The sequence below is a fragment of the Misgurnus anguillicaudatus genome, chromosome 23 (genome assembly GCF_027580225.2).
Source record: "Misgurnus anguillicaudatus chromosome 23, ASM2758022v2, whole genome shotgun sequence".
Lineage (NCBI taxonomy): Eukaryota > Metazoa > Chordata > Actinopteri > Cypriniformes > Cobitidae > Misgurnus > Misgurnus anguillicaudatus.
Genome location: NC_073359.2, coordinates 7,282,046 through 7,305,604, shown reverse-complemented (window position 1 = coordinate 7,305,604; position 23,559 = coordinate 7,282,046). Strand labels below are relative to the sequence as shown.

General features: G+C 36.4%; 1 protein-coding gene across 1 annotated transcript; it reads left to right on the top strand.

The window, feature by feature from the left end:
• Positions 1–243: 243 nt before the first annotated feature.
• capn2l (calpain 2, (m/II) large subunit, like) lies at positions 244–22,046 on the top strand. Its single transcript, XM_073862103.1, is given in 21 exon segments — positions 244–563; positions 2,415–2,483; positions 7,315–7,433; positions 7,540–7,673; positions 7,745–7,913; positions 9,858–9,941; positions 10,033–10,118; positions 11,319–11,394; positions 12,733–12,892; positions 14,709–14,878; positions 16,725–16,736; positions 16,882–17,093; positions 17,401–17,437; positions 17,519–17,584; positions 17,662–17,719; positions 17,842–17,906; positions 19,696–19,764; positions 20,337–20,415; positions 20,615–20,731; positions 20,814–20,872; positions 21,616–22,046. Coding segments are annotated over 21 exon segments (2,103 nt in total). The 5' UTR covers positions 244–325; the 3' UTR covers positions 21,640–22,046.
• Positions 22,047–23,559: the final 1,513 nt, after the last annotated feature.

The following is a 23,559-nucleotide window of genomic DNA, read 5'->3' as shown; positions in this document are numbered from 1 at the left end:
ACTTAGCTGGTCAGGCTGTAAGATCAGCTGATCCACCAGCTTGACCTTTGGCAGGCTGGGAGGACCTGCTTAAACCCAGCTACTAGCTGGATTTGTCAGGTTAATAATTTAAACTTCACCGATTTTAATTATACCAAACTTTTGTTTGCGTCGCGTCATTTTTCCAGCACATCAAAAGCATTGCGCGTGCCAGGTCCCCATCTCTCTCTCTCTCTTTTATTTCCCGTCGCGCTCCATCCTCGCGCGCCGCCGCCACCACGCCCTCGCCATTTAACGCTCGGTGATCTCAGGTGAGCGCTCACTGTTTGTTTACGGACGAGCAGAGATGTCGGGCATCGCGGCGACGCTTCAGCAGAACCGGGCACGGGCGGCGGGAATCGGTACCAACGCGAACGCGGTGAAGTTCCTGAATCAGGATTATGAAGCTCTGAAGCGCGAGTGTGTGGAGAGCGGCAGGTTGTTTCAAGACGACGCGTTTGAAGCCATTCCAGCCGCGCTCGGATTCAAGGAACTGGGACCAAATTCAGCCAAAGTGCGCGGGGTTCAATGGCTCAGACCTACGGTGAGTAACGTTAGCTACATAAATATTGCGTTAAAAAATAAAACATTATACATTAACTGCACGTAGTAGGAAATACGTTAATAAACTGTGGTTTTATTACAGTAGTTATGTGTTTGTAGTACAACTTTGGTAAATAAACGGTAAAACACGTTTACTATAATAAAACCATGGTTCGTTTTTCTAAATGTATTACTTATCAAAGATTAAGAAATGTGATAAAGTTATAGAGTAAACTACATGAATTGACAACAAAACATAATATATTAAATAAAATACAGTGTACAATATTGATGATTGATATATAGCTCTTTTTATTTGTTACATCTTACTTATTTGCATGGTGGAAGTGTTCACACCCATCATTATAATATTTCATATCACACAAAGTTGACCTTGACTTTCTTTTACACTAACTGGAAGCCATTGGATTTGGTTCATAGTCTTGAATCATTTCTGTTTCCAGTAAGTGCTTTTTGAACAGATTAATGAAACCCTCAGAGTAAACTAAAAGTGATTTTATAAAAGCAGGCAGCACGCGGTTGCTTAAAACGTTCATTAAAAATGCAATATGCACTGCTTTTACAAATTAAAACATAGTTTGCACATTCACAGTAAAATGTCATGCATTGTCCTTGTGTAATATATAATGGTTAACCAATCAACAGATCTTTTATTTATGTTTTGCAACTTGATATTAAAGTCACCATGAAACGACGTAGCGATTGTCCCAGTGCGTGCTGACCGGAAGTAAAGAGAGATCGTTTGAAGGAGAGGAGGAGATTTGTATTTTTGATTAAAGATTTTGAGGGAACATGAATTAAAATGATAATAATAGTAATGGACAGATAAATAATTTATTTTTTATTTCAATTTCATTGCGACTTCAAATCCTGCCTTTCCAGCCACTTACTATGCTACTTAAATGTTATGTTTGTTATATAGAAAAAACAACAAACATATAAACTGACAATAACGTTAAACCTTTAAATGTTAATCCAAACTCGACAAACCAGACCAACCAGGAAGTACAGCAGACACTCCTCCATGCATACTATCATTTTTACTTGCATGCGTATACTCTGCAAACCCCATAATGGATTATGGCTTACCACAAGCCTTTCAGAGGCCATTAAAGTGAATATGAGCTGGTATGATTGATGTTTACTATTGTACTTACAGGGATTGATGTCCCGTAAAGCCATTCCTGTCTGTCTTGCACATGCATAGATGTATAAACTGTATAAACAAGAAGTTGTGAAATGCTATCACAAAGGCACACATTTTTTCATTTCAAAACCTATTTTTAACTAATAGTTTGTTTAATGCTAAACAGGGCAGCAGTTTATAAATTAAAATATAAATCATCAATTATCTATATTGATTTGCATTCAGTGTAGTATGTACTTATGAATGTTATTCAAAGTCCCTTCAGGGAAGTCATGCTACACTGTAAAAAAATATGTGGTCATGTTTGCAATGCTACCAGGCTTTTATTTTAGTTATGCAAGACTAAAGTCATATCTACTTGAATGGGGAAAGACAGATTTCTCTAAAATCATGTGCTAAAATCACAATAAAACATTATATTTCTGACTAACAATTAATTTGACTTAACGGCATCATAAGCTTAATTATTAAGCTTAATTTACGCAAAAAAACATATTTATCGAGGTTGTTTCAGCTACTGCACATGGGCACAGGTTAGTATCAACCTTGAGATTCATTACTGTAAATTTGGTAAAGGTTAACAATCCCTGGTTTACATTATTTTGTCTATAAAAAACATTTGTGATTTTAATGTTGAACCCTTTATTCGCAGTGATTCACCTGTGATTCATGTTTTTTGGTACGGAACTGACATCCAGCCCAACGTTTATAAGTGGAGGAGCGAGCAGGACCGACATCTGTCAGGGTGCATTGGGTGAGTCCGTATAGCTTGTGTTAAACAGCATTTAGCTGTAATATCAGTCTATTGTTCGGCAAGTTAACCGTGGAGCTTTACAAAAGTTAGTAACAAAAGAACAGTATTGTATGTCTGCCTCTTGGATATGCGTTAGCTTTTGACAAGCCACAAAAGCAGTTTTTCTGGTTTAGGGGGTTTCTTTAGAAGACTGGTGGGAAGACAAATGATCCACAGATTTATTCATAAAGAACAGAAAACAATTTTCTTTTAATTCTGTAGCCGTTAGGCTGCCATAGTTGTTCTGCTTTTCATTTGCACATCTGTGAATTTACACCACCAGTTTGGTTAAACTTGACCTTTCATAGTAACAATTTGATTTAAAGGCTTACAATTATTATGTTTATGTAAAGAGCACCTAATGTCCGATTTACGTTTTTACGTGTTAACGATATGCAAAAGGTACAAACCCCAAAGTAAACGAGGACGCGAGTTATCGTCTCCAACGTAAATCTCTTTTCTTGTACTACAAACACACGGATTGTGGGTAACAGTTTACCTCCTGGGATTGGTGATGTTGACAAGACCGACATTATCATAATTCCTCCCACTTTGGACTTACAGCCTATAAATTAACTCTTGTTAACAACCAAATCTTTTAAACATGGTAAGGAGCGTCACATTTCCAGATGACATCAGAGGTATTCAGGCCAATCACAACATACAGATTAGCTGGCCAATCAGGGACACAGAGCTTTTCAAATCCGTGCGTTTCAGGTGAAATCTGGAGCTAGCTAAATTAGCTAACAGAGTTAGCTAGTTTAACAGAGTTAACTAAAAAGAAGGTTTTGAACAACTGACTTTGGATGATTTGCCGTCCACTCGCCGGTCAAGATGTATCGATCTCCAATTGCGACGTAAGGAGGGAGGAGGGTAAGAAGATTGATATCTCCTAAAGCATAGTTCAATAAAAATGCACGGATAATTCGTTGTTTTGTCGCAAGTGAAAAACAATATTGACCTTCTAGTTGAAAAAAGGAGCCTCATATGAGATTCATTCATTCGCATTCGGAAATCGATTATTTACGTCTGGAGGAGATGACGAGCGGACACCATAACGGGCAAGGTCAGTTGGACAAAACCTTTCTTTTTGTAGACTTTGTGTACACAGACAATGTTCTCAATGCTCGCGTTCATGTGTGGAGATCCAGGTGATACTTCGGGCAGAGTTTCATGTTGTGTCGCGCCTTCTTATGTTGTAAAATAGTGGTAGTCCGTTAGCAGCGGACAGCAGCTGGAAAAACGCATCAGGGATCGAGTAGGCATCACACCCTAACCAAGATATATTTTTTTAAAGTAGCGTTTCTTTTCATGACAGTCGAGATGCAACATGATGTCTTTCGTAGCCCTTTACTGTATCCGTAAGAATCACAGATTGTAAAAGATAAGAAATCCGTAAATCGTAGCAAGCTAGTCAATGCTTGTCAGTGGTTTGGTGGTACTCGGTAGGTCCTCAAGATGGCGGCATGACGTAAAAGGTCACATGACTGATTTCCATCTATATAAGCGCTCTGGCGACAGAAGTCCCGCCTTCCATTTAAAAGAACCAATCAACATTCGATAAAGAATGATATTCATTTAGGGATAGGTGTTCTGTAGACGGTTTCAGCAGTACTAATGACATAAATAAACGGCTTTCGTGGAGCAAACGTAACTTCCGGTGAACTCCGCAAAAAATAATCAATAACAACTTTTTAAATTAGTTTATTTAAATATTTGAAAACTCTTTAATGAGTTTCCTAACCTGAGAATGAGAAGGGAATTCCAATCTCGGAATATGGTAATGTCTCAGATGTATTTGTATGTGTTGCTCCAAATCCCATTTACACACATCCTGTTAAACTTGCTTTACTCCTTACAACCCAAATATTGAGTCACTCAGGATCATGCGCCACTCCCCTGTGTGTCAGGTGACTGCTGTATTCTGTGTGTCACCATAGCAGCTATATTTTCCACTTAACTATGATGGAAGATGTTTGTGAGATATGAGCTCTGTGGAAATAACACAGGCAGACCTGTCAATCACGTTGGTCATTACGTGGTTGTCAGGCCGCAATGGTGTTGGGTGGCTATAAAGAAAAGTAAACGTTTCTATACAATATGTGGGGCAAAGAATAATAGTGCAGGTGGTGTCTGAAAACATGACGGTTAAAGGTTTGGTCAACAGGAATTTAAGTTTAGTCATGATACTGTAACACAACTGGATTTTGCCTAGATTCACTCCCAGTGAGCTATACCCAAAAAAAATGCTGGGTGATTTTTATTTGAGCATTGGGTTAGAAAGGGACAAATCTGCCATTGTGTTAAATTAACCTAGAATTTGTGTATATTTGACCCAACAACCTAGTATTTTGGGTTGAAACAACACAGCATAGAGTAAATTACAACCCAATAGGTTGGGTTCATCCAATTTGGGCCCAACGCTGAGTTGAAAATAACCCTGCATATATTAGAGTTTAAGTTTTTTTTAATTATTAAAATGTAAGTACCATTAAACAGAAAATACATTTCTCAAAAATGGCATTTCTTGTATTATGTCCATACAGCTTCTACTAAATGCCCCTTTCATTTGATACAGACACAAATTTGGAAAGATTGATTTCTTTTCTCTTTGTAAAAGTTTGTTCTTGTAGCATGTTGTTCAAGTGTGTCTCAGCTAGGTACCTTGGTCGTAAATCAATATGTTGTGTATATGAGGTATTGGTAAGGACACTGATTTACTACACATTAACAACGTTTACATACACCATTATAATCCGATCATAATGGGATTTTTGCACAATTGCGATTATACTTTGTCTCATGTAAACACAATACTTCGATAAAAACAAAACGATTAAGCTCTTAATCGCAAGTATAATTGTGTTAAAACAGGTGGTGTACGCCTTTTTTAATCACATTATGCAGCCGGCAATTTGAACACTTTAATCGCATCTTCAGAATCTAGCTGGAATTAGTAGGTCATCCTATTGTTTTTCCAATTCCATGAATTCGGACATACACCTCGTCTACCGCTTTTCGCCTAGGGGAAACCGGGGCGAAAGTAACACGGGACGAAAGTAACAAAGCGATTTTCTCCAAGCCCTGATAACATTTGCATCCCAAACTATGAGAGCATCTTAGGCATACAACCCCTGACGGAGCTGACAAATATCGCGTTATTTCACTGTTTTGCGCGTTTAGGTCCGGAAAGCTGTTTTCAACCATGATAAGTAAGTTCCTAAAACAGTCATTTTTTTCTTATAACGCGTTGTGTTTCTGGTTTCATATTTTACCGTACTAATCAATCAACAGGTTATTTATTGCTTTTAGCACATCCATAGTTTTTCAAAATAAAAGTAAATTGGGTTAGCCTGGCTAACACCAGACCAGTATCATAGAAAATGTGACGTGGTCTGGGAACCATATGCTCATTTTCTCGTATTTGAGGCGTGGTTTACGAATGCCCAGAGCCGTTTATTGTGCGCTACGAATGTCTATCAAATGCGTCTGTACCTAGCTCATAGCCAATCGTTATAATTATACCAGATGTCGTATGTAGAGCAACATCAATTCAAAAGTAAACGACTTTTATCGAGTACGAGTGCAGCTGAAAGCTATGCAACTAAACCGGTAGCTGTATATTGTATTGAAAAGCAACAAATTTTAGTGGCACTACGACAACCACAGTACACGCATAATGACAATGATATTAATAAATACCACCATTTATAAGTTAAATGTACTTCGTCGACGACGACAATGCCTAGCAGCTTGGTCCTATAAAACTCTGTGTTTATCATGTCTTGCAATACACAAACATTCTTCTTGGATATTTAATAGCCCAGTTTAACGCCAAAAGTTGCTCTTTTTTTTAATAATCTTGCGTTTAAAACTACTTAGAACAGTGGTTCTCAAACTGGGGGCCGGGGCCCCCAGGGGGGCCGCGAGATGGTGCCAGGGGGGCCCCAGTTTTATGGCATTTTATAAAATAAATTAATTTATCATGAATTCTGTGCAATTAAACCTAAAAAAATAAGACTACTAACCAACAGCACTACTTCGTATCATGTAATATGTTTTGTTTAATAAAAAGTTGAGTTTTAAAACCGTTTCTTGTCATAAATTTTCTTTGGGGGGGCCGCAAAAAAATGCGCCGTACACAAGGGGGGCCGCACACAGAAAAAGTTTGAGAACCACTGACTTAGAACACTATCAAAGGTAACTTCGCGTCTGTTGCCGTATTATTACAAATAACAAAACTGCCTCCGTGTGCCGCATAGATTTCGTCATCGTCTTGCTGCCGCCTCCCCGTTCTGTGATTGGTCCCCTATTTCAGGGGCAAGAAAGGGCCAGAGTTTCCACGCTAGACTTGCAGCGTGAATAAATTTGCGCGCAAGGCAGCATGGGGAAACCCAGGGTAAAATCGGATTTCAATGTCAGGAGTTCCTCTCGGGACGAAAGTAACACTTCTTACTTGTCCCGCTACTATGACTGTTGCATTATGTTGAACATTTATATTATTGTAATGGGATTTAATTTAAGTTATAGTGTTAAAACTGTTACATGTTTTTATTTTTATTTTTAACAAGTCAATTTTGTAGTGTCAGGTTGCTTTTGAAACATTTGATAGAAAAAAAAATTAAAATGAAAATGTAATTTCATTATTTTTTGTAAAGATAAATGACAAAATATGTTTGCCGTTACATATGTTCAAGGTCATAGCCATTTATATTTACTAAAAACAAGTGTAACACAAAAATCTATCTTGTTCTGTTGTGTACATGTGTCATGTCTGCTTATGGTTTTGCAGGTGACTGTTGGCTTCTAGCTGCCATTGCTTCTTTAACCCTGAACCAGGACGTGTTTGCTCGTGTGGTGCCGTCTGGTCAGAGTTTTGATGGTGATTATGCAGGAATATTTCATTTCCAGGTTAATAACTTTTCGTTTACTCAAACAAGCATTTAACAAATTAAACGGCACGTACGCATGTTCAAAAGTACAAAATTGTAACGTTAACATGGCCTCATCTTTTCAGTTCTGGCAGTTTGGTGATTGGGTGGATGTCGTCATTGATGACCGTCTGCCCACCAGGAACGGCGAGTTGCTTTTTGTTCACTCGGCTGAAGGTTCAGAGTTCTGGAGCGCTCTCCTGGAAAAAGCTTATGCAAAGTAAGCATGTATATTTACTGTAGCTCAGTATAGTCAGAGTTATGTATGCTAATAAACTTTCTTGTATTCAGGCTGAACGGTTGTTATGAAGCTCTCTCCGGTGGATCCACCACAGAGGGTTTTGAGGATTTCACCGGAGGCATCGCTGAGGCCCATGAACTAGCAAAAGCCAATCCAAACCTCTTTAAAACCATCCAAAAGGCTCTGAGCTGGGGATCACTGCTCGGCTGCTCGATAGATGTAAGAAACCTCATTTTCTTGTGTGTATATATAGGTGTTCATTTACAGGGTTCGTGAATTGACAGTTTGTGAATCTGGGGAAAAAATTCAAGGTCCTGGGAAGTTTTTGAAAATATACATACATATATAGAGGTCATTGAAAGTGCTTGAATCTATTTTATGCAAGAAGTTTTTTGGAAAAAATCCATATTATCCGCTGTGTAGTGTAGGATAATATCATAAAACTTCTAGACATTTTAAGCACATGTGCTAAACTTTAAATGCTTATATCTTCTGTATGCAAATGTTGATTCATACCAAAATGCTTTTTTGCATAGTTGTGTTTGACACATGCAAACGTGTCGGTTTACGTATGAAACTGTTGTTCACTGAGAAGGAAACGAGACGCTGCGTCTCCCTTGCCATACTTCCTGCATCCCTGTAACGCCGTCTTTGGCAATATTTCAGATAGCGATATATTTCCTGGCTCCTGTGTCACCCTGTCTTTGTCGTGAAGCCTCACCATTGGTTGAATTTGATATACACATTCAGACGCACTTACCCCTGGAGGCGTCTCCAAATGTTGACATCATTTCAGTTAAAATTGTTTAAATACATTTTTAAGTTAAAGTTGCAGAAAAATATATGTTAATTTGACAAAAATACTGCTTTTTTTGGAGTGTGTGTATCTGCGCACCTTCAAACGTTTCTTTACCTCACAACAAAAAAGCTAACATATTTGATTCCATGTAATAGGATATAAAATAAGATAAATTGAAAAAGCGACATCTAGAAATGTCAAATCAAGACTAGTCTTATGCTGCGTACACACCAAACGCAAAGCATTGCTTTCCTTGCGTTAGATTACTCGCGGGATTTAACTTTGTGTCGTGCGAATATTTAACTTATTTTCAACTTGCGTTTGAGGCGAATAGCGCGTGTTTGCGCTGCAATCGCGCCGCCTACTGTCATTCGTGTCATTCCCATCAACCCACATGAGCTAGCATCTATTCGCGTCTTTGCATTGACTTGTATGCAATTTTTTCCAACCCGCGGGTCCCGTTTTTTTGAAATATTTGGCCCGCCCCGCAACACTGTATGTATTTTTACAACCCGCCCTGCAACACTGTATGTATTTTTACAACCCGCCCCACACCCGCGACCATTAAAATAGACATACTAGGCATTTGTAATGTAAATAAAAAGAGGCTTTATATCAGCCTATAAGTGCTTGGCGCTTCCGTGACATGATGCAAAAGGTTATAAAGTTAAGTTGCGGAAGTAACGTTGCCACGTAGGCCTACGTAATTTAACCTTATCAAAGAGGGTAATACAATATAAAAATATATATTCCCAAATATTTAATATATATGCTAAGGGAATTAGACGCAACATACCTGTTTTTTTATTTTGTTTTTAATGACCCGCCCCGCATTAAAGTTACAATTTCTTTACCCGACCCGGGAGGCCCGCGGGTTATGAGACGACTAGTGCATGCATACGCCCCATTATAGTCTAATTATGAGATTAGGAGCATAAAAGTTGGATTTCACATTGATTTTAATCATTGACATGACCTTACTCAGTCAATATTAACAATGTCAAGGTTATATTATTATATAATGCTCTGTAGAAAACAGTAAATCACAAAAAAATTACTTTTTATTTTGTTTTTACAGTCGGGATCACAATTTGCCGAAACTCACGAAAAAAAAAGAATCACGAAAAAAAAATGAATAAAAAGATGATTTAATGGTGTGCAGATAAACCCCAATAGTGATGATCTTGGGATTTCAGACATTTTACAACTTTTCGTTAGGGATGTGTAACCATAACAGATGAAAAATAACTGGTTCTGTTGTGCAGCTACTATGAAACCTTAATAACAGTGTGTCAACTAGTTATGTCTTGTGCAACAGGTTATGTAATTGTTAGTAACGTGTAGGATGTTTCGGTATGCTTCAGATCACAAGCTCGGCTGACTCGGAGGCGATAACCAAACAGAAGCTTGTTAAAGGACACGCCTACTCTGTTACAGGAGCTGAAGAGGTCAGCGTTACCTTTGTGACCAGCAATATATTTAAATTGGAAAACAAATCAATTCATATTATGTTTTTACACAAGTTATCTGTCTGAAGAGGTGGACTACAGAGGTCAACTAACCAAGCTGATTCGGATAAGAAACCCCTGGGGTCAGGTGGAATGGACTGGCCCCTGGAGCGATGGGTGGGTAACTCTGTATGCTTTGAAGACACTTTATCCTATACAAAAACATGATATTTTAAGCATATGAAAGCTTAGGCTGCCTTATAGAAAAGAGTCACACCCATGACACTTTGCAGACGTGCAGTCTGGAAGTGAAGGGAACTGTTTACGCCCATATGCCCCTAGGTGTAGGAAGGACTGCCCCTCCTCAACCTCAAGCAGTTTACACCTACCTACAACCAACACAAATAACCACTTCTTCATTTCAAATCAACATAACCCCACCTTTATCCTGAATATTTTACACCTAGTTATTCATGTAATGCTTGTCTGTATAAACTTAAACAAATAGCAGTCATTTTTTTGACACCAGAAACTGTAGTTTAGTTTAATATGGCTTTTGTTCATACTTTTTGTGGCCCCCAAAAGGCAGTTTTTGTTACTGTGCAGTATCTTTAAAGGGACACTCCACTTTTTTTGAAAAAAGGCTCATTTTCCAGCTCCCCTAGAGTTAAACATCTGATTTTTACTGTTTTGGAATCCATTCAGCTGATCTCCGGGTCTGGCGGTACCACTTTTAGCATAGCTTAGCGTAATCCATTGAATCTGATTAGACCATTAGCATCACGCTAAAAAATGACCAAGGATATTTTTCCTATTTAAAACTTGACTCTTCTGTAGGTAAAATTAAAAGCTATTGAAAGATAATAAGGGAACCATTTTCGGCTACTGCGTAATATCATTACGCCTCCTGCAGCCATGTTACGGCAGCAAAGTCTTTGATTATTACGCCAGAATGAGAGTATAGTTCCTAGCCACATCAGCCTAGAAAATCGTAACGTTTAATTTTCCGTCGGTCTTAGTACACGATGTAACTACAGAAGAGTCAAGTTTTAAATAATCTCTTGGTCATTTTTTACCGTGATGCTAATGGTCTGACCAGATTTAATGGATTACGCTAAGCTATGCTAAAAGTGCTAGCGCCAGACCCGGAGATCGGCTGAATTGATTTTAAAATGGTAAATATGAAATGTTTAACTCTAGGGCAGCTAGAAAATTAGCATAAAAAGTGTTTTTTTTTGTCTTTAAGACTTTCTATAGGTTAATTAGCTTTGTTTGGATTGTATGCACTTTTAGTTGCTGGCATAGTTTGTCAGGGTGGGCAAAGTTAATATGCTGATGTTTGTTAACTGATATTTAATGATGTGATTGGTCTATAAGGTCATCAGAATGGAACAACATCAGCGATAGTGACCGAGAGAGACTGTGCTGTAAAGCAGAAGATGGAGAGTTCTGGTAATCTTACATATTAAACATATTCATCTTTTTATTTTGGTGTTTTGAGACAAAATGTACATAAAAATATAAGGGACACTAAAAGTTCTTTACAAAAATGCACCATGTTAATCCGCCGCGGCATTCTAAAAAAAACGAACACATTGTTTTCTATGAGTATACACCAGCGCCGACAGGTGGCGCCTGTCCGCGGCGCCCAGATTTGACTCAGGAAGTTGCTCAAATCCCTGTCGTGCCACAGAGTGCCAGTCACATAGTTTTACATTAATTAACATCATATTTGTCCCAAATCGTTAACGATTAACATTGGCTGCTAACGTATCTTTTGCATTTTGTGCTGTCTGACTAAGCTCGCGCTATTTAATGTGCACTTTCGGTTAACGATACCTCTGAGTTGTTCTAGATGCGACTTGAAGCGGACGCGGCACTAAGCTGCGCGTACGGTGTGCGACCTCCTTAATTGTCTTTCTTTATTATTATTATTAAGCGTAACTCAAAGCATCATGAAGATTAAATGATTTTATGACAAACAAAAATATGATTGTCTTTTAAATACATAAGGAATAAATGACAACGGCCGTTGAATTATTCAAAAATAATGCACACCCGTAGGTCTATTTTTCAGTTATGCCACGGGTCTGTTGAGTGCTGTATTCTGATTGACTGGGAGATGTTCCATGGGTATGCATTATTTTCTGATAACCGCACACCTAACTTGTCAAATGTCTTAAAAATAGGCACCAGAGTTTGTGGTAACCGTGGTATAAGATGAATAATTAACTCTGGTCCTTTGAATTATTTGAAAATAATGCACACCTGCGGTGTAACGGACGTGCCGCATTGCACCTTGGGTGTGCATTATTTTCTTATAATTCAATGGCCCGTCGTCAATTGTTCCTTACGTAAATTCAGTGGCCTTTCGTCAATTATTCCTTAGATGATTCAAAGGACTGGAGTCAATTATTCGGCTTATACCACAGTTAACACAAACATTGCTCTAGTGGTTATTTTAAGACATTTGATAGGTCAAATGTGCGTTTATCGAAAAATAATGCATACCCATGGAACATTTCTCAACCAATCAGAATAAAGCATTCAACAGCCAGTGGTATAATTGTTCTTATATCATGGGAGAAACTGTGGGTTAGTTAAAAAAGTAAGATGCACCGAAATGTATACCTTTGATGAAACTGTTTTAAGATTAATCCAAAATAATTTCTCTTTACAAATATCTGCAGTTTTGTTACTTCACAAAATGTCTACCTGAAACGTTTTCCACTAAAAACCAGCACTCCAATGTTTTTGAAGAGATTGAAGAGATGTTGCTCTGTATTTCTGGATGTCTTTCTCAGATTTTCTGAGTAATTACTCACGGGTGGAGATCTGTAACCTGACGCCTGATGCTCTGTCAGATGACACCATTAATAAATGGGCGCTTTCTAAGTTTGACGGTAACTGGAGAAGAGGATCCACTGCTGGTGGCTGCAGGAACTATCCAGGTAATGTGCTAGATTAACCCTCAACAGAACAACATCTCAATAGACACTGCTGTGCCTGAACGAGTTCATTGAATGTTCGAACATGATTTTGGGGGAACATGAACTGAACATACTGCATTACTGCCTGATGAACGTTACTGTGAACTCGTTCATCCTGGTGCTTGTGAACGGCACGCTCTCTCAGTTTAACGTCGTTCAATAGGGTGCCAGATTTCTACAGTCTTCCAAGCTGTAAACAGGCCTTAATGTGTAGCGGAAAAAACACCCAATCTGGCAACACCACCACCAGTCATCAAAAACAATACTGACTCTACGCTGCTGAAATTCACTCAAATAGTTTAACATTAAATAACATCATATTTGTCCTAAACGGTTAACAATTAACATTGGCTGCTAACGTATATTCTGGATCATGAAATAGACTCTGACTAAGCTCACGCTATTTAACGTGCGGTGTGTGATATGCGAGTTGTCCTACATGCGACACCTCGCAGCGCTTCTCGCCCGGTGTGCGACCCCCTTGAAGCACCCGACTAGCTTTTCAAGGTATGTACAAGCAAAAACAAAAATTAAAAGACAGTCAATGCTAATGTAAACCCTGGTTGGATAAGGATTTAAAGTTGGAAATGAAGATAAAATCTGACGCATTTAGCTTCAGTGTTAAAAGTGGTTCTATATGGGCTATAATGGCAATACTTTTTTTTTAAATAATATGGGAAAAAAATAATTATAAATTATTTCATTTTTGGAACTGTGAACTAGTTCAATATTTTGAAATATGAACTATGAACTAGTTCATTTTAAAATTTGTGAACTGAACTAGTTCATGTAAAAGGTGAACTTTCCCAACACTGCCAATAGATACATTAAAGCTAATAAACAAACTAAACTAGTTAGCATGGAAATCATATTCAGGGAATTAGATTGAATTATTAATGATGAATGTGATTAATATCAAAGGTTTGTTGTAAAAACAATAAACCACTATTATTTAGTACATACAACCACAACTAGAAAAAAATATCTGTGGCCATGAGGGGGTCAGAGGCAGTTTTATAACACCTTATTATTAATATCTGCATTAATATACCATTATTAATACCATTGTCAATACTATCATTATTAATATTATTACTGCTCATCATTCCTATTACAACTACTGTTATCATTAATATTATTGTATATATTAAGATTACCATTATCAATATTATTATTATTTTTTTAATATTATTATTGCTATTACTACTACTATTACTTATTATTTATTTGATTTATTTTTTATCTTCTTTCTGATCCTTCATCCTCCCCCTAAGTCCGGATGAAATTAGTATTTTTGTTAATTTGTTTATCATTACTATTATTGCTATCTGTCACATTAATATAATTTTTCATTATTATTATTGTTAATAATATTTCTATTATTATTATTATTATTATTATTATTGCTATTATCACCCTCCTTATCCATTTTGTTTATTTATTTACATTTAATTATGTCTGTTGTACTTATGCTCCTTTATTCAAAAAATGTCCCACTCTTAAATCCAATGACATTTACAGTTATACACACAAAATAAATAAATAAAAAAATCAACGTAATATCTCAATCTCAAATATCTACGTAAACAACACTGTTGAAAAGTAAGTTACCTTGTTAAACCTCAAAATATTAGTTTTTAATATTATTTTTTGAGTCAACTAATAGTTTAAGTTGAATTAATTACAGTGCAACAAATTGACTTAAATAAATCAAGATCTCAGTATATCAAGATATCCAAATCAGATTATTTTAACGTTTATTAACTTCCCTATCCAGCCTCGTTCTGGATGAACCCTCAGTTTTTGATCAAGCTGGAGGAACAGGACGATGACCCGACCGATAACGAAACTGGGTGCAGCTTCGTCGTGGGTCTGATCCAGAAGAACCGCCGTAAAATGAGAAAGATGGGAGAAGACATGCACACAGTAGGCTTTGCCATCTATGAGGTGCGAAAGGAGAACTACAGCAGTCATGAACCAATCTCACATTGTGTCTGTACTGGATGAGTGGTCTCAGCTAGACACACTTTTAAGTTTACATGTTACCACGGGGGCCAATTACATCCGACTAAATTATTTGGTCAGAATAAAAATGTTTGTTATAGTATTGTTTCATTAGTTACGGTGGCAAACTGATCTGTGTGTTTATCAGCACTCATCCAATCAGATTTGAGGACTACTGAGTGCTTTAAATTAAACTCTGACTGCATCCCAAATGGCGCAGTTCATGTGGACTTGCAGTCCCATGGACTTACAATGGTGACATTTGCGCATGACCGTTAAAGGGCCTATGAGTGCAGTATCCTTTAAATATTTCACTGAATCTTTGCAAATTTTGGCAAATCCTGTGCAGGGCTATTTCTAGCCAATTTAATGCCCTAGGCGAAATCCCCCATCCAAACAAGGTCATACAATATTACATACAAAAAAAATGTGCCCAGGCTGTGCCACCCGACATACAAATTTACTGCAAATATATATATATATATATATATATATATATATATATATATATATATATATATATATATATATATATATATATATATATATATATATATATATATATATATATATATATATATATATATATATATTATATTTGTATTTGCAGTAAATTTGTTCAATTTCTGTATAGGCGACAAAACTTTTGTCTTGCCAAACTTTGACCTTTTTGTCTTGATTAAATGATAAAAAAAATTTAGTGAAACTAATTCATTTCAGTGCATTAAACATCATTTGGGAGGGTTTTAGCTTTTATATGAGCTATTTCTAACAGCAATTGATTAATTAAAAGTCAAGTTAATAACAGGTGTTTCTACAAAATGGATAAGCGACAAGACTTTTGTCAGGGAGTGTATATATATATACAGTTGCACAGTAATTAATATAGTATTGCATCTTAATTATATATATATATATATTAGTATCTTAATAATATATTTGGCATATTAAGCCATAAATCTCATTTCATATCAATTGTGATACATATTTACACTTATCACCATAATTAATATGAACTTTTAAATTAAAAAGATTAATTTGTAAGAAATAAGTTTCCCCATAATTTTATCACCCCTGTGTTGGAGCACTGCCGAAATGTATATGCATCTATGTGCGTCTATGCCAAAAAGTGCTAAGCCAACCAATCAGATTGCAAATGTTAATATTCAAACCATAGATATGTATAAAGGCTAGATGTGTTAGGGGCGGAGTCTGTAACGTCATCACCTGGCGGCCATCTTACTACAGTCAGCTCGCTCACTTGTAGCATTGAGTTTTAATGGTGCAGGTACTTTTAAATGACCATAACTTGCTCATTTTTCTACCAATTTTCAAACGGCTGGTTTCTTACAAACGTTATTAACGTGGCTATAATTCGGGATGCTTTAATGTTTCATGCATTTTTTTTTCAGCAGCGCGGCCAAGACATCTAGCCTTTATATATATATATATATATATATATATATATATATATATATATATATCAAACTATTCATGTTACATGGCATAGGCATCAGATGGTCAATGAACGGATAGTTGGGTGCACTGTTATTGCTTCATATTATGCTGCGACCGCTTAAAAGTTGTCGACAGCGCAACTTATAATGTTCACTAACAATGGACCAATTGTTTTAAGGCTACAAATTTGATAATGAGAGGCCATTCATCTCCAGCGTAGACACAATGAAAAACACACAAGTAAATGGGTGAAGAGATAAATTAGTGTAAAGTTTATGGTCCTCTTTGCTCCCAAACACTTGCTAAACATTTCCTATATTATCATCCACAGGTGCCACCAGAGGTATGGACTGCAATATAGCACTACATGCCCCAGATATACAACTTTCAGTGTTTGCTACTGTACTGTACCTAACAAATTATATTGGTCTTTCACCTAAAACTTTATCTCTTATAACATTATCCTGATATATCATCAACTATTGTAGTATGTCGGTCAGAGAAACGTTCATCTGGATCGTAATTTCTTCGTGAGGAACGCTTCAGCTGCTCGCTCCGAGACCTTCGTCAACCTACGAGAAGTCTGCTCTCGATTCTGTCTTCCTCCTGGAGAGTACCTCATCGTACCCTCCACTTTTGAACCCAATATGGATGGAGACTTTTGCGTCCGTGTGTTCTCCGAGAAGCAGGCGGAGTTCCAGTGAGTGTATGGTGGATAAATTGTTATTGTGGTGGTGATTTTTGGAATACTCGACTCTGATTGGTCAATCACACCATCTACTGATTTGATGGGATACTGGGATAGTTACTTACTTTATGTTTCATCTAATAAATTATTTTGTCTCGATATAATCTATATTTTCTATCCAAATAACAGTTAGCCATTTCAGCTAGTTGGCATTATCACGAACTAAATCCTTATGTGCGGAGGACTGCATATTACATTGTACAATAATGTTAAATTGTTTATTTATGGTTGTCGTCACTAAAATGTGTTTGTTTTTTAGACAGCTTGATGACCCTAATGAATACTAGGGATCGGAGGTAATTTTTTGTTAATTGTTCGTTTATTTTATTACATAAACGTTTGTTATTTTGATTTTTTTATTATCATCAATGTTACAGATCGAAATCAACGAGTCTGACATTGATAGCCGCTTCAGAAATCTCTTTGGACAACTATCTGGGGCAGTGAGTAGGAAAACATTTTTACATTTTTGTTCAAATTTATTTTGCGTAACCATAACCAATTTTTTTACCTCTTCAAGGACAAGGAAATTTCTCCTTTTGAGCTGAGAACTATCCTGAACAAAGTGATATCTAAACGTAAGTTCGTAGACTTTTCAGACTTGCTTTTTACATATAGATTACACATAGCAGTGTTGTTCATGATTATACAGTGTTGTTAAATTTTGTAATTATTGATGATTTAAAAACTTTTATTGAAGGTCAAGACATCAAAACCGATGGATTTAGTTTGGACACTTGTCGCAACATGGTGAATTTACTGGATGTATCCTTCTGAACAAAATAAATTACAGGAAGTGACAAATTAAATTTTGTATAACAAATTTTATTAACATATTTACATGCTAAACCATCCACACACACACAGTAAAAATAAGTTGGTTCAACTTAATAAAGTATGTTAGCTGGATGCCTTGGAATCTTTGGGTTGGTTTGACTTAAACACTGCAGGAAATGACTTTCTTACTTAGTATTTTTTTATATGTTTGATGCCTGAAGAAGATCGAAAGATCGAAACGTTGCAATAAATATATTTTTTCTATTTTGGATAGTGTGCGGGACCTCTCTTTTTTCTATTTGTCTATATTTGGACTTTCGAGTCCTTTTTTCCTACGCACCTATCGCACACAGGTGTGTGACATTTATGTGATTGTCTTGTTTTCAGTGGAAATATCTAAAAATTCTTAAATCGGGATGTGTTTTCTTGATGAGCAAAATGACCTAAGAAAATAATACAAATTTTTAGACAAAAAATATACACTTTAATTGAATTTGTGCCCAAAACAAGCAAAAATAACCGCCAATGGAGTGAGAAAATTTTACTTGAATTAAGTGTTTAAGAAAAAAGAAATCTTATTTCACAATTTTTTTTCTCACCCCATTGGCAGATAATTTTGCTTGTTTTAAGCACAATTTCACTTAAATTGTATATTATTTGTCTTAAAACTAGACTTATTTACTTAGGTCATTTTGCTCATCGGGAAAAAGCATCTTGATTGGGAGTTTTTGGATGTTTCTACTGAAAACAAGACAAAAATACTAGGTGAGAGAGTCATTTTTTGCAGTGAACAAAATATGAGTTGACTCAAAACAGTTGTGTCAACTGATATTTTTAAAGGAACACGTCGACTTTTTGGTGTTTTCACTTATTCACCGTATCCCAGAGTTAGATAAGTGTATACATACCTTTTTCATCTCCGCTGGCCTGGCTTGGCGCAGGGACTTGGGGTGGATGGCTCCAGCTGGCGTGCTGCTCCCAAAAAGTGACAAAACCGTACATACTGGGAATTCTAGTAAGGCGGAGCACTGCTACTTGATTCGCGCAGCTCTTAGCAAACTCTCTGCACCTCACCACGGGGTTTCTCAGGTGCTGCGCACAAATCACTCCGCCCAAGTAGCGGTGCTTCGCCTTGTGAGAATATAGTTCCCAGTATGTATACGGTTATAAGATGGCTGTGTCTCATATGACCTTGTTATTTGTACACGGTGTGACTATACAAATCACAACATATAAATAGGAAAATGTTCGCGTTATTTTGTCACTTACTGGGAGCAGTGTGCTGGCTGGAGCCATTTGCTTCAGGTCTTTGTGCTAAGCTAGGCTAGCGGTGGGTGCGTCAGACAGAGTTACGGGACGCACAGAGATGAAGAAGGTGTGTATGGACTCTGGGGGATACGGTGAATAAGCTGAGTTCCTCAGGGAGTTGCCGTGTTCCTTTAAGTTAAGTTGACTCAAAATTTTGGGGCAATCAGGTACCTTGCTTAAGTTGAACTAACAAATAGTTTTTATACAATGCATAGCTTTCAAATTCTCCTTCTAACCTGCCATAGCTGCAACAAGTCACAAAATGTTAGTTTCTTGGTTTTTATTTTTGTGCCGTTGTGCTTCATAGTCACGCAACTTTTGTCGATGTTTCATTTTCAGTGTGAACGCACAACTGGTTTGAACGCACAACTGGTTTGTCATTGTAAATGTCTTAGCCAGACCGGGTTAGGTTTCTGTTATTTTGAGGATGTATGTGTATTGTATTTTATTCCCTTTACTCATGTCTCAGAAAGACGGCACTGGTAAACTAGGCTTGCTGGAGTTTAAGATTCTCTGGACCAAAGTAGAGACCTATCTGGTATGTTTTCATACTTCTATCATCTCTACGGTTTGTTCACTATAGGAGGTCGCACACGCGAGCCACGCCACATGGCGCCATGTATAGGTAATTAAAATTTGGCTCTCCTTGTGATGTCAGAAGGGGATAATACCGCCCCTTAATCTGCACTATCCAACTACGGCACTGCCATTTAGTGCAAAGATCAGCTCATTTGCATTTTAAAGGACACACCCAAAACTGGACATTTTTGCTCACACCTACAAAGTGTCAATTTTAACATAATAAAATTAATTATCTATATGATATTTTGAGCTAAAGCGTCACATACGTACTCTGGGGACACCAAAGATTTATTTTACATCTTAAAATAGAAATAACATATTTGTCCCAAATCGTTAACGATTAACATATTCTGCTCATGCATATTTTGCATCTGCGCAAGCTCACGCTATTAAATGCGAACGTCTAGTGTGCGATACCTGCCTCGTATGCACCTCCTTATGTCATGATGCCACATGCAGATTATTTGCTTTTAAGATGGATGTATAAAGTGTGGTATCATTATAGTCGTCTTGTGTTTATCCCATCAGGACATCTTCTGTAAAAATGACAAGGATCGTTCAGGCACAATGAGCTCGATGGAGTTGAGAGAAGCCATAGAGAAATCAGGTCTGATCTTGCCTATTAAAATAACACTCAGTAGTTTACTCATCCTCATGTCTTTCTAATCTAAACCATCCCCTGTTTTTTTTCTGTAAGACACAAATAGATTTTTGTTTCAACTGTTTCATTAAACAATACCATATCTTCACATCTTCTGCGGTATTATAAAAAGTATTAAACATTTGTTGTCATTTGTATACCACAGGCTTTTCTCTAAACAGCGCTCTACATCAGGTACTGGTAGCTCGATACAGTGAGCCCAATCTTACCATTGACTTTGACAACTTTGTGAGCTGTTTAATGCGTCTGGAATCCATGTTCAGTAGGTTTTTAATGATAAAATAATGTTTTCAAATAATGCATTTCCGTATATAATCCCTAATGTGGCAACTTGTCATGTGCAGAGATATTTAAAGTGCTGGATAAAGACAAGAATGGAACCGTAGAGCTGAACATGTTGGAGGTAGGTTTCTGACCCAATGCTGATCTAGAATCAGTTCAACAGTGTTTGGTCTATACAATGGTTTTCATGATGAACTATACACTTCACTATACACAAATCAGTAACTCGTTAATTGGCGCTGTCCCGTGAGCGGGACACCTACGTTTATTTCAATATTTTCTATGTAAATGTTAATCTATCACGACAAACTATATATTGTTGGAAAGGTCTAAGAATGTAGTTTTCATATTTCAAAACCTTTTAGCAGTAATAATAATGCAGTAACTGTAATTTATTCATTTGTGACACAAGTATGCAGCAAACCTCAAAGCAAACCAGCACAAACCTCCGTTTTTTGACAATTTTATGTATTAAAAATGATACTATATTGCATTTTTATTTATTACAAATAAATGTAAACTGCTTTAAAAAATATATATATTTTCACCTCCAGACACTTCCCTAAAAAACGTTGAAGTGTCTTCTTTAAAACCAAAAATTAGGCTTCTAGACAAAAAAAATGCCAGAGTTATATTAATTTAAAGGTGTATATCACCTTTTCACCAACCCCTCACTCAAAAAAGGCTGCGCCAGTTAAAGGGTTAAATGCACCTTTTAATGTCTAGTAAAGAAGAGCAATTTTGCCCTTTTTGTCCCAATGCCTATAGAGGGCACTGTATTCTGCAGCATCCCACTTTAAAGATTGCCAAATCAAATGCTGCTCATGGTGACTGCTATTAAAACTGTATTTTGTTTCCCTCTAGTGGCTGAATCTGTCCATGCTTTGAAGAAAGATTGCTGAGATCTGGATTAGTTTCTGTGCATTATCCAGAAATTAAAGAAAAAACTCAAGTAGTCTATTTGTGCTTGATACATTATGGTAGATGTAATTTAATCTCAGCCCTGCCACACATACTGCTCCACATATTACAAATGTTAAAAAGGTGCTTTACATCTTGGTGTAATACAAATTTTAATGAGGGGGTATGAAGGGAAATTTCCTCTTTTTAGAGTTTATAATGGTTAAGATGGGTGAAAAGTTTGACTGTGACTGCTTTTGAAAACGTGTTGGAAATCTTGAGGTTTTTGGTTTATTTATTAATACATCAGACAAACCTGCTTTATGTTTCTGGCTTTGTTTCTATTTTTACTGAAGTGTAATCATGAATGGAAGTAAATAAATTGTGTGACTTTGGTTTGTTCTCATCTTTTGTGGAAATATGGCGCTAAAACATTTTTTTGTTTCTTGTAAAAATAAAATAAATTTATAACTAGAGGAGAAACACATTGACACTCAAGTCTACTCAAATGATCCATTGCACCTCTTTGCTAACAGATACAAAGTTTAGGGTCAATTATTAATTCTTTATTAATATTGTTAACCATTTTGGGTTGTTGAGGCCATTTTTGTCCATTATTGATTGTCTTAATTTGGCCACAACGTTCTATGTGTTTCAGCAAATGGAATGATTTTGGTGACAAATCTTATATTTACACATATTTTGAGAAAATGCTTTTAAATTAAAATACTCAACAATATAACGTGGGCAAATTTACTACCCTAAATTAAACAGCTATAAAGGTATCAGATAAATATTTTTTTTTATTTTTTCATAATTCTGTTAATCACCAAAAAAAAACCTACCAAATGCTTACAAAATGTCTATGATTTTAACTCTTTAATTGACAAGTGGTGTCACTGATATGATAAAAAAAAACCACACAAAATTACTGATTTTCAATATAGAAAGTGATAAATTTTTCCCAGTCTTGGGCTTGTCAAAGATTGGTAAAAACATTGGCTTTAATGCATTTTTAGTGTTTGTGCAGCATCATTTTTTATTCTCCCTCATTTACTGTTTTTGCCCCTTTGACTTATGATTATATGGTTTCATGGCTTTGCAGTCAAATAATGTTATAATGGAAGTCAATGGGGCAAAAACAGTACATGAGGGAGAAAAAAAACTGATGCTGCATAAAAGACTAGAAATGCATCGGAGCCAGTGTTTTACCAATCTTTGGCATGCCCAAGACTGTGAAAAAGGTTAAAAAAATTCAGTCCACAATCACTTTTTATATTAAAAAACGGTCAATTTGTGTTTTCCCCCCAAATCAGGGACACCACTTATGAACTTGGCAATTAATGAATTAACATCATGGAAATTTTGTAAACATTTGGTAGTTTTGATCAGTACTTTTTGAAAAAAAAAAATTGATACATTTTTACAGCCGTTTAATTTGGTGCCCTTTTTAGTACACGAACAACCTACAAGGGTTAAGATTGCATAATGGTGACCAGTTTAATTTAAGGCAGGCACGTTTTGAAAATGATTGTCTGAAGGTTTGATTGCCAAATAGTTTTAGGGCACTGAATCAAATAAACATGGTGCCATCTAGTGGACTTTCATGAATACAAAATTATGAACAAAATGTACACTCATAATGGCATACATAAAAAAACAATAACAAGGCGCACAAATATTAGGAAAAATAAACAAAAATATAAAGTACATTAAAATGTAACAAAAAGGGGTCATTCATCATCTAATATATCAAAGTCTCTTATCAGTCGAACAAATTTACGAGCCTATAATTTAAAGATGGAAAATAGCTATAAGAAAAATATTTTTGAATGTTAGATGAAATTAAACATGATAGCGGATTTAATTATTGTAACTTTAACACAAAGTTAAAAAGTAAAGAATGAG